This window comes from Protopterus annectens, chromosome 4.part0 (assembly GCF_019279795.1).
Source record: "Protopterus annectens isolate FY-2018-M chromosome 4.part0, PAN1.0, whole genome shotgun sequence".
Lineage (NCBI taxonomy): Eukaryota > Metazoa > Chordata > Ceratodontiformes > Protopteridae > Protopterus > Protopterus annectens.
Genome location: NC_056733.1, coordinates 670,105,725 through 670,117,733, shown reverse-complemented (window position 1 = coordinate 670,117,733; position 12,009 = coordinate 670,105,725). Strand labels below are relative to the sequence as shown.

Sequence of the window (12,009 nt, the reverse complement as noted above, 5' to 3'; positions counted from 1 at the left end):
CTCATATGAAGTCTTGCCAAAGGTATCAGAAGGATGCAAGATGCCATGAACCCCAGGGCCTGCAGGATTTTCCTTGCAGTCAGCTGGGAGAGTTTTGCTAGGCCTTTGAAGTACTCTGGTAAATGCTACTGCTTTTCCTCAGTGAGGTAGGCCATTTGGTTTTGTGTCCAGTTTGGCTCCTAGAAAGATGATCTGTTGGGATGGCAGTAGCTTTGACTTTTGAATGTTGACTGTTTATCCCAAGGCCTGCAGTAGATGCATGACATAGTCCAAATTTTCTTTTAAGGTTTGTTTGTTGTCTGCTTGTATGAGGCAGTCGTCCAGGTAGGGGTATATTTGAATCCCCTGCAGTCTGCAGTGTGCCACTACTGATGCCAGGCATTTCGTGAACACTGGGCGCAGTAGACAAGCCAAACGGCAATGCTGAGAATTGATAATGCTCTGTCCCTGCAAGAAATCTGAGGTATCTTCTGCAGCTTTGTCTGATTGGGACATGCAGGTATGCCTCCTTGAGGTCCAGAGTGACCAGCCAAGACCCCTTGCCCAGCATGGGAAGGAGTTGCTGCAATGTCAGCATTTTGAACTTTGGCACCATGAGAAAAGTGTTTAGAGTTGACAAGTCCAGTATGGGTCTCCATTTGTTTTCTTTTCTTGGAACAAGGAACAGCCTTGAATAAAATCCCTGGCCTTGCTCCTGAGAAGGAACCCTTTCTATTGCTTTTATACTTAACAGCTTGGAAACTTGAGTGAGCGCCTCTGCCCTTTGATGATGAGGCAGGTTTGGCATGCCTTGTCTTATTGGTAATGTGTGGAAGTGGAATCTGTAACCTTTGTCTATCAAATCCAAAATCCAGTTGTCCTTGGTTAAGATATGCCAGTTTTGAGAGAATAAGGATAATTTTCCGCCCAAAGGTGCTTCTCTTTGTACCTTTGTAGGCAGTAGGAAAGTGAAGTCATTGTGATTGTCCTTGTGGTGCAGCTGAACTGTCTGCGCCACTTCTGTGATTTGGAGGTTGCCATTGGCGGCCCCTGTAAGATCCTCTGTATTGCCCTCTACCTCGGGCCAGTCTGCTTTTACCCCTTTGAAACTTGTCTGAGCCGGGGAAGGACCAATTCTTTGAGGGCCAGTTTCTGCTGAATCTGCGTGGCTGAACCTGCAGGAAATCCTTGACTGTCTGTACTGACTTAGCTTTTTCCTCTATGGATTTGAGTACATCTTGTGCATTAGCACCAAACAGCTTCTGTTTTTCCAGAGGTGCATCAAGTAACTTTACTTTAACATGGTCAGGCAAAGACTGATCCTTTAACCAAGCATGCCTACGTATCACAGCCCCAGTCATAGCTGCCCTACATGAAGCTTCCAATGCATCATAACCACACTGAAGAAAATGGTTATTAACCTGAGTGTTATGTACATGATCCTGCAATGCCTTTTTATCAATAGGCTCAGGAGAGGCTAACTTTCTGTAAATCATCCAGGAGAAAATCTTGGTACTGAAACATGTGGAAAAGGCAAGTGACCTCATGGCGAGGGTAGTAGAGGTATATACTTTTTTACCCCATCTCTCCAGGGACCTTGCTTCTCTGTCTGCTGGCAGAGGGTTTTTGGCAGAGGAGGTAGCCACCCCCTTGGGGCCCTGTGAAATAGTTTCTAGATCCACAGAGTGGGCCTTAAAAAGGTGCTTGCGAGTGTCAGGGACCCTATAATATCTGTCCGGCTTGACAGGAGCAGGAGGAAGAGAATCAGGGTTAGCACTGGAGTCAGAGAAAACATCACCCAAAACATCCATAACAGGTGGAATAGCCAAAGGTGTGTGCTGGGGAAGCTTGAGGAAGGTACGAAGCCTTTTCCTGGAGTCAGAGAATTCCTGACCTTGCCATTGAAAATGTTCCCTCATGGAATGCAGGACTTCACCAAAAGAGAAATCCTCTGATGCTGAGGAATCAGTTCCCTCTGCCTCCCCTCCAGAGTCCTCGTAGGCCTGGAAGGATTCTTCTTGGGTATCAGAATGCTCAGAATCCCCAGAGGCTTCATCCGAAGAGAGGTCGTCCGCCTGCTCAGTTCTAGGCCTTTTCTCCGCAGGAGGTTGAGAACCCCTGTCCAGATGAGGCTGAGTCCCCCTGATAAGGGAAATAAGTTCTGCAGCCAGAGACATGATCTGCTTATCAGATGAAGGGGCCTGGGTAGCAGGCTTAGGATGGGCCTTGGCCTGACTGGCGGCCTTAGCATGTGCAAAGGCCTTCATGGACATGGATACAGAGGGCCTAGCAGCCCCACGTGCAGGCGTAACCTTGTCCACAGAAATGGTGTCTGGTAAATCCAGAACTTCGGTTTCCGGAGGAAAATCAACAACTGGCACCGGCGAGATCTGAGACCGAAGGTCTTGTTAACGTTGTGTCGTCGGCCTGGAGCGGTGGATTTACCACTTCCGAAGGGACTGGAGCACTAGCAGAGGGTTTAGAAGTAGCATCGGTAGTGGACGCGGGCCGAGGGTGTCTGTCCCGGTCCTTGCGTTTTTTAGCAGATTGGGCTGTCGGTTGATCCGACGGCATGATATACGCAAAAGATTCACCGAAAAAGTTCTCGGCGAATTTTGCCGGGCGCCTGAGAGTGTGCTTATTAAAGCAAGCACAGGCAGCACAGGCCGAGATGTCATGGTCTGGGCCCAGGCAAGAAAGGCAGAGAGAATGGAAGTCCTTATGAGGTATTTGTTTACCACAAGACAAACAATTATTAACTTTCTCAATTTGTTCTGACATCGGCTGAGGCAAGAATAAATGTTCCCCAACGGGGTACTTAGCTTTTAGATGACTTCGGTACTGAACACTCAAGGAGCTGACAGACCGGCACTTGCAAACTACTTCTGCTTCGGGCACCGCGCAGCAAGAAAGACTGAAGATGGCGTCGGCCGATGCCTTTATACTCCAGCCGTTGTGACATAGGAGAGGAGGCGACACCAGCCGACGCCGGACCCAGACTTTGGAATTCAGCCGACCGAGGGCTGCCTGAGGCAGGACAACCCATATGTTATGACTGCAGTTGCATTCTTGAAGGATATCTACAGTTTCAAGTCGGTAACCACTCCCACAGGGGCAGGCAGGCTGCTCAATGTTTTTCACTGCCACTGATCAGAGACTTCCCTTTAGCCCAAGCAAAAAATGGCCTCTCAAACTTACAAACAAGTTCAAGAACAGCAAGCCTGTAACTGAACTTTTTTAAATCTCAGACATCTCAGACATCCAGTCCATAGTGGCTGGAAGCTACAGCAGCAGGGTCTGAAGAACAAAAACACAGTAGAGTTGCCCACCTGCAGCAGCAAAGGAAAACTACCAACCTGCTGTGGTGACAAAGGCTGTTTGCTTAAAATTTTTTTTTGTGGTTGAAAGGACTGATCGGGGATATGCAAGTTCATTACATGGTAAAGCCCAAAATGATGCCTCTTTCCCACAGAAAACGAGCAGCAAAAGCAGTTCATGCAATAGTATGTTGCCAGCCCCCAAAAGTAATTACTTTAAACTTTTAAAGTTTCAGGAAAAAAAGTGTGCCGTCATTTAAAAGCACAATACAGTCTCAACAATCTGCTAAAACAAACTCTTAGCTTAAAATAGCTTTCCTGAATTGGAAAGCATCAATAAAAACTTTTAAAATAGAAGCCCCCCCCCCAAGGGACTTATCAGCCCAGTAAAGAAACAGTACAAGTCAACCAATCCTCAAAAGCTTCACAGAAATGTACTTTACAGCATCCAAAAGCTCTAAAGGGCTTGGTGCCCAAATCTTAGTCATCAGATCAAGCGGACAGCTGGTCTGGGCATGTGGATGGCGCCTTGAGTTACATATGCAGGATAACATCTACATAAGCTAAGGCTACTGCAGCACTGATCAACATTATCTCTTCAGTCATCCAGATGCACACACCTCTCAGATTCCCCTTTCCAAAGGCAGTGAGAACCACCCAGATCCTAGCTCTCGAATAAGCAGACTCAATTTGCTACATTTTAATATACAAAAGTTCAGGCTTCAGCTAGGCAAAATCCAAGGGCAGGGCAAGAATAAACCTCCCTACACAAAGGACTCTGCATCAGCTGTGGCCCACACTGCTTGAAGTCCCATAGGGACAGCTTCCACTATACATCAAAAAAGCCAATGATGAACCAAATCAGGGCAGATGAGCAAGTGTGGGAAGGGCCTGGGGAGAACAAGGGTGTAAGCATCAATCCTATAAAGGGGCTCAAATGCTGTACAGGTGTGGTTAGCTATGGGCATACCTGAACAGGAAAGTGGTAATGCACCACCAGCTTCACAGCTGCTGTTTCCGAAGATGGGGTGGGCACCTTCACTTTTAAGATGAAAGCAGTGAACTTAATTCCATGCATAAGGGAACTGGCACCTTAAGAAGATAGGTTGCCCGGTCTGCTAACTTACAACAGCATGTCCAATGCCTGGCCTCCTACCTTACAACAGCATGTCCAATGCCTGGCCTCCACTTCCCTAACTTTATACTGCCACACAGCCATCCTACAAAGATCACACAAGGGACCCCCCCTACTGCTGATCCCTGGACTGGGTAGCTTCTGCCCTGCCATCTTTGCAAAGTTGAAACATTAGCATTTACAGCAGTAAATTAGATGCTCTTCTCCCAGTTAGAGAAATGCGACTACATACAAATTCATAGGCATTAATGCCCTAGCCTGCCAATATACTAAAGCAATTCCCATAAGAAGTGTTCAAGCCGTTCTTAAAAATAGCTGAAGTAGCGCTTGTTTTAATGTAATTTGTTGGTATATTCCATACATCAGCTGCTCTCAGATCCAATTAGTACATTTCTCATTCCTAAAGAATTCTACACAGGCTGTCTGATTCTCTACTAACCTTTTGATGACCTTAAGCAGTCCCAGAGGTAGCCACCTCTAAATGCCTTGTATAACTGAATAAAAGGACACCTCTTGAACAGCTATGCAACACTGTACAACACTGTACAAATTCAGATATTTTAGTCTTCCACAACTTAAATGTTCATATCCACATATGCCCTTGGTATACCCATTTCCGCTATACCTTCTCCATTTTATTCATGCTTGTTTTCTTACAAAGTTTCCATACTGACATTCCATACTCAAGATCTGGCCTAAAGTAACAATGACTTCATTTCGAACTTCCTAGACTTTATAAATCTTTTTACAGGACTATAGTTCTACAACTCATTAACCAATTGGTTAAGAACAAGTCTTAGCTCATGATCTGGAAACAAAACGCTTGGAAAGTTTGGGTGCTGAATGTGGACATTACCAAAATCAGAATTGTGCACATGGCAGAAAAGCCTCCATGTGCAGTAGGGCCCTTTTACTTCGACATCAATAGTCATGCCACACTAGCAAGAGGCATGTGCGCGACAATAGGAGCAAGAGAAATTGTTGAAATCAGAGTAAATCCCACTAGTGACATCTGAAACTAGACTTCCAACTGCATTTGATCCAAGGTATGTGGACAGTAAATTCTACTTAACTGAGGAAAACATCAAATGATAAATATGGCTATACAATTTAAGCACTACTTAACATACAGCCTAGAAACCAGTAAAAGAATGTCTGGAATTGTATCTTTAAACCTGCAGTACAGCTTCCCACACATGTAAGCTACACATTGTATTACCAACACATCGAACAAAGTGTGCACTTTTACCCAAACTTTCTGCACTACTCAGATTCACCTTGGCTAAAAATACTTCTTGTGGTCTTATACAAAAGTTCTAAATGCGAGTTAGATCCCTTTAGGACCATCAGTAAGGAGCAACTGACATACACAAGTGGGATGCAAAACTAAACTGGACGCTGTAATTTTGAATACAAGTGCACAAACATCGATCTTGAAATGCTGAGAAAAAATATGCCTGCTTGACAGTTTAATCACTTAATGTTACAGCAGCCCAACAGATGGTATATACCAGAAAGAGGACATTAATCATAAAGAGTGGCAAGGGACAATATAGCCCAAAGCTGCAAAGCAAAAGTTAGTGAAAACCTTAACTTACAACTGCTAGAGAAGTTTTACTAGTAACAAATACTGTAAAAGGCATACACAGAAGGAGGGACCTTAAGTATTAAGCTGGGAACTAAAAGATGCTTTCCTTAAGTGCAGGTCAAGCTAAATAATTGCAGCTTTCACAACTGTCCAAGTGAATGCCAATTCAGGACCATGACAGTGAATTCCAAAATTTTATCTAGGGGAACCAGTACAACATACCTCCTGTTTCAGTGGTCAGTCACATTTACTAGTTAATGCATGGCACACTAATGCTTTGGCCTTTCATCTTCCATGTTCAGCAGAACAGAAATGGCATGCTCAACTAGCACAAGTAGAAGAGCAACTTTCACACAATGGTATTAAATACCTGATGAGCTCTGCAGATTAGGTCCAAGTCATGTTTATGGAGGAACTTTGCTACTACTTCTGCTCCAAATGTGAATGACACTCCTCTGTCATTCTCTCCCCATCCTAGGACATCTTTGTCTGGGTCAGACCACAAAAGATCACACAGAAGACCCTGGTCAGGCACATCAGTTGGTCTCATAATTCGTCGGATCTGCTCCATAGACTGAAGGTCTGGTGACAATCCTTGAACAGAATCAGAAGCTTGTTAAATTCACGACCATTTAAGAAAAACTGAACTTGCTATACAAATTTGTCAATAAAGGGAAACAATGCGACATATATACAAATCGGAATCTACAAATCTACAACTGCAAGGACACAAGATGGTGCAGATTTCAGGTTTATCTTTCACTAAGGGTTTGGCATGCAGTATACAGAAAAACGGCAGTGTAACAAAAATGTAAGCAAGCCTAAATCAGTATATTTACAGAAAATTCAGCCTGAGGAAAATCCAATTAATAAAATCAAAAAACTTTTCTGGAAGCTTTCAGAGGCGAGTTTACAGTAGAAAAACTGACGTGTTCTTAGACACCCTTAAGCATGTGGGAAGATGGCAGACCACTTCAGATGTCCTGGCTGAGGCAACTGCAATTAAGGAGCAATTTAACATATTTGCTGTCTGCTCAATCTTGAGAGCAATTCGTAGTTAACTTCAGATACAAAGTTAAAGTTCTAAGCAGGGGCTACAGCATGCCTCAGCCATAAAACCTGTGTACTTAAAGACTCTGCTCTTTGTATTCTGTTCAGTCATACACCCGACTTCCAACACTCCAACTTTTTTGAATGAAAAAAATCGCTTTCAGGTAACTGTCCACTGCTAATTCTGTCATGAAGTCAGTAAGGAACAGATAGCCAAAGCTTCCCAAAGACTGCCATGAAGATGCGAGACTGGCCCAGATCTTACTAATGGGTTGGTTGGAAGATGTTACCAGAGCTGGACCGCAGCTTCTCAATTAGCACTATTGCACCAAGCTATCTTGGCTGGTAGGCAAAGCAGCAGCCCATTTTCAGTTAACTTGCAGGACTGGGCCCATACCAACACCTCAATGGGTCAATCTAGAAAGCTACCCTTTTCACTACAGCAGCCCTAAAATGTGGGTTGTGCCCCTAGAAGAGATGTTCAGCTTGTATTGCTTGCTATAAGTGTTCCAAGTTAGACAAGGGAGATGGACTGCAAAGAACAAAGGAAAACATTTAAGAGCGCATTACATGCAGTTACAGCATTAGTGGAATGTTTAGACTGTCCCAAGCACTATTCTAGCCTGACAAAAGTGAGGTACAATGGTTTAAATGCACATATTCCTTGACGCATAAAGCCTGACCTTGGAAGCAGTCAAAGGACAGCTGTCAGAAATTCAAGGATGACATACAAGTTCCAAAAAGGCATAAGAATATTGATGGGTGCTCTGGGATACCATGTACCCCTTAAAAATGTTTTGCTGACCATCAGTGCAGCTAGGAAGGCGTTGCATACGTTTGTGGGAAACTAATACCTGCGAGTTACACAAGGAAACACCTAGACCAATTGTACCCTCTTGTTTTGATTAGCCCTTGTCAACTCTTCCCATCTATCCCCATTTTTCTGAATGTTAATATTCCCCACAAAACAAAAGTTATGCACTTAAAATATAAACATGTACACTAACCATAAATATAGATGCTAGAGTGTATTCATTGTTGCAGTCCTGACTTGTGGGATTTCCTGCCGTGGAAACCCTTGGCCAGCCCAACTGTCCATCACTGCATCTGGGTATAAACAGTCCGCCAGCAACATGACCTCAGTACTTGTACCCCGAGGGAGGAGCCCCAGCATTTCCTTAAGGCCAGAGGTCTAGGACCCTAGAGTCTACAGTAAGTGTGAAGGAGGGGGGAGCAATCCTGACTAAATGCCCAAGACAATACCATAGGTGAGAGATGGGAGGGAAAAAAATACTGCAACAATGAATACACCAACATCTACATTTAAGGTATGTTTACACACCTGTATTATTGTTCATGATTTACTGTTGCAGTCCTAACTTGTGGGATGACTCCCAAAAGCTGAATGGAGGGAGGGTGTACAGACTAAAGAGCCAAGGAAGCCTGTAAAATGGCAGTTGCAAACCCTGCTCAGGACTTGGGAAAATTAGGAAGACAATGTTTGAATGTACGCAGAGGACCAAGTAGCAGCTTCCAAAATGTCCATAGTGGTCACCCCTTTAAGGCAGCAGAGGTAGTAGTCCTAGTGGAATGGGCCTTCACAGAATCTGAAGGCTTCTTACCAGGATGGCTGAAGCAAAAGATAGTGGGAGATCCATTTGAGAATTTTGAAAATGGTCTCCTCAGAACTACTGGCAAAGGCAACAAAAAGTTGGTCTGACTTCCTGACATTCTTGGTTCTGTCCAAGTAGTAAGAGTTGTCCATGCACATCCAGAGTACCAGGGAATCTTTCTTCCTTGTTTTGAGGGTTAGGGAAAAACATGGTCAAGTCCACAGTCTGGTTTCAAGTTTTGCCACCTTAGGCTTACAAGAACTGGTCCCAAGATACTCTAGGTGGAAAGTTACAAGTTCCACACACAAGGGCCTGAAGCTCTGAAACCCTCATGGTTGAGGTATTGGCTAGTAGGAAAGCTGTCCGACAGATAAAGAATTTTATATATCTGCTGAAGCAGCTGGCTTGAAGGGTGGAATGGTGAGCTTCTCCAGAATGAAAATTGAGGTCCCAGGCAGGAACAAGTGGTTTTCTGGGAGATCTAATGTAGATAACCCCTCAAACTGTTCACGAGGGGTGTGAAAAGAGGGGGGCTGAGAAGAGACAGGCAGAGATGGCTGAAATATGAATTTTTATAGAGCTGGACAGTTCCTTTTCAAACAGGAAAGAAAGTACAATAGGATCAAAAGAATCTGAACTTTGCCAAGGGTTTTGTCCCTTTTCTTCATACCAAATAATAAATTTTCCATTTGGCAGAGTAAAACATTCTAGTGCTAGGTTTCCTGGGTTCTTTTAGAATGTTCAGGACTGGATTGTCAAGAAGCGAACTCTTCCATGAGATCAAGGTATTACCCAAGCTGTCTATTTGGAGTGTGCAGTTTGGGGTATATGATGTTCTCTTGTTCTGTGTTAACAGATCCACTCTGCAGCAGCAGACATTGTGCCCCATTGGTTAGACTGACAATCTGGGGCTATTAGAATTACTGCTGGCCCTTCTCTTATTTTCAGCAGTACTCTGGGTAGCATAAGCATTTGGGAAAGGCATAGAGAAATGGGCCTGTCCAAGGAAGAAAAGGCATTAGTCTTCCAGGCTGACAGTTTAGTTTCTGGAGCAACTTTTTCAAGTGAGCATTTTCTTTGGTGGAAAAAAGGTCTGTGGCACAACCCATTTTTTGGCTATGCTGACAGACTTTTCAATGCAGCTGCCACTTGTGGGGGGGGGGGGGGGGTCTGCGTTTCTCCTGGTAGGTACTATGCCATGAGGTGCAGACCTAAGGAGTTAAGTTTCGCCAAGGACAATGGATCAACAGTAAGGGGGGAGGGGTATGAGCAAGTCTCCCTGCTTATGTACAGTGGTATGCTGTCTTTACCAGAACTCCTGGTTCCATTGTTCTCTAAAAACGCATGTTTTTTGACTATCAGTTCTTTTGGGTCATTTTTAGAGAGAGGTCCATCTGCCTTGAGTCTGAAGTTGTTGTAGTAGGCTCCCCAAGCTACTTCTAATACATCCGATTGCCAGAGTTTGGTACTAAGGAACAAACCTGTTTTATCCTGAAGGAGTGTATGATGGCACCACACACTGAGGTACCACTGTAGCTTCCTCATCTGTGGTCTAGCCAGTACGATAAGGATGCTTAGGCCATGTAGCCTAAGGCCCAGAGATGCTCTGAGGTGGTACTTAAAAGAAACCAAGAACATTAGAAAGGCAACCTTAGCTGGGAGAGAGAAAGTCTTCCTGAATCAGTAAGTGCAGTAAAACTCCCAGAAACAGTCTAGTCAGTACTCAGAAATCTCAAACCCCATGAACAGAACTCCACTGAAGGCAGTACAACCTGGATGCAAAGCAGATCTGTCTTTCTAGATCTGTAACCCGAACAAAGCAGACTCAAGATTGTTACTAGACTAACAACCTGTGGGAGGCCTAAGATTAGCAAGTTTTCCCAAAAGAATGTCAGTAGGATGCAGATGGCCAGACATTTATAAGCCAACTCTGTCCACAAGGGGCATGGGTCTTAGGCCTGGTGTAAACATCCTCTTCCTCATCCACTGGTTTAGGTTGAACTTAAACTGGATAATAGATAAACTTGGCTTCACATGGATGGGAAACATGTTCCATAGGAGGGGACAGTCTCAGACACGCATCTGTCTCTCCAGAATGCACTATTTAAATCAAAGAAAACATTCAGGTCCCTAGACCTTACATTTCTAGTACTCTTATGAATCTCATACATATCTGTAAATGAGTGCAGGGTTTGGGGATGCCTTGCAAGCCAAGCGTAGATCACCCCTCAGAAATATATAAGAGACCAAGTAGAGAGAAAGGGCTTTAAAGCACTGCATAAGGCAGGTTTGTTATGCACAACCGTCTAATGGTAAACACGATATCCCTTTGTCATGTAGAGGGCCATCAAGCAGAGCTAGGTATTTTGTGAAAACCCTAGGTGCAGTAGACAAACCAAAGGTAATGCTTCATACCTACCCTGAAGTGCAAGAACTTTGTGATTCCTCTACAGGGATATGGAGGGGTCTTAGATTTAAGTTACCATGAAGACACTGGGGGAAATGGGTAATAGTTTTGTGGAGCTAGCATTCTGAATTTTGGGACCTGCAAGAATCAGTTGAGTCTCGACAGGTCTAGAATTTTCCTCCAGGTACCTTCTTTTCTGGGGACGAAGGAAAGTCTGGAGTAAAAAACAGTTTCCTTGCAAAGAGGTACAAGTTCCACAGAGCCTTGGGTGCAGAGAAGCAGTACTTTAAAGTCTCAGCCTTTTGGTTTGCAGGACCTGGGAAGCTTGAACAAATCAAGGGTTGCTTGAACTGAAGCTGTAGCCTCTGAATGTTTAGAGCCCACAGACTGCTAGAAATGAGGGTCCAAGCTCTGGGTGGGGGGTCCATGATAGTCAGGACTATTCATCGATAGATCTCGGGGCAAGTTCCCCCACAGGCCTATTAGGGTGTTTTGTCATTGTGTTGGCCACCAATACTTATTTGGCTCCTTTAACTAGGAGATCTCTTGTTTAGGCTTCGACTGGGGGGCTTAAAGACCAATGTTTTGTAGGGTGATTTTGGTCAAATAGAGAAGGTTGGACCTGGAGGAAGTCCTTAACATTTAGCTTTGACTTGGCTTTATGCTCAATTTTCTTAATCACTGCCTTAGGAGTAAAACTCCTTTGTCAAGGGGCATCTAGGAGACTGAATCTGACATGTTTAGGAAGGGACTCTTCCCTCAGTCAGGCATGCCTTCTAAGTTTAAGTCCAAGTCTTTCGGCTTTTCCGTTAGGGGTAGCCACAGCGGATCTCTGGTCAGCTAATGACTGGCAGTAGGTTTTTATGGTACAGAGTTGCCAGCCCAACACCCAACCTTCAAAGGCGGCACACCCATTCACG

At 44.4% G+C, this 12,009-nt stretch overlaps 1 protein-coding gene across 1 annotated transcript in view; it reads right to left on the bottom strand.

Annotated features, from left to right (window-relative positions):
* The window catches only part of PPP1CC (protein phosphatase 1 catalytic subunit gamma), an 833,371-nt gene that overhangs the window by 272,307 nt on the left and 549,055 nt on the right, over positions 1–12,009 (bottom strand). Inside the window, exon 5 of the mRNA XM_044068633.1 lies at positions 6,390–6,613. Coding sequence (XP_043924568.1) covers positions 6,390–6,613 — 224 coding nt within the window. The remainder of the gene's footprint in view (positions 1–6,389; positions 6,614–12,009) is intronic.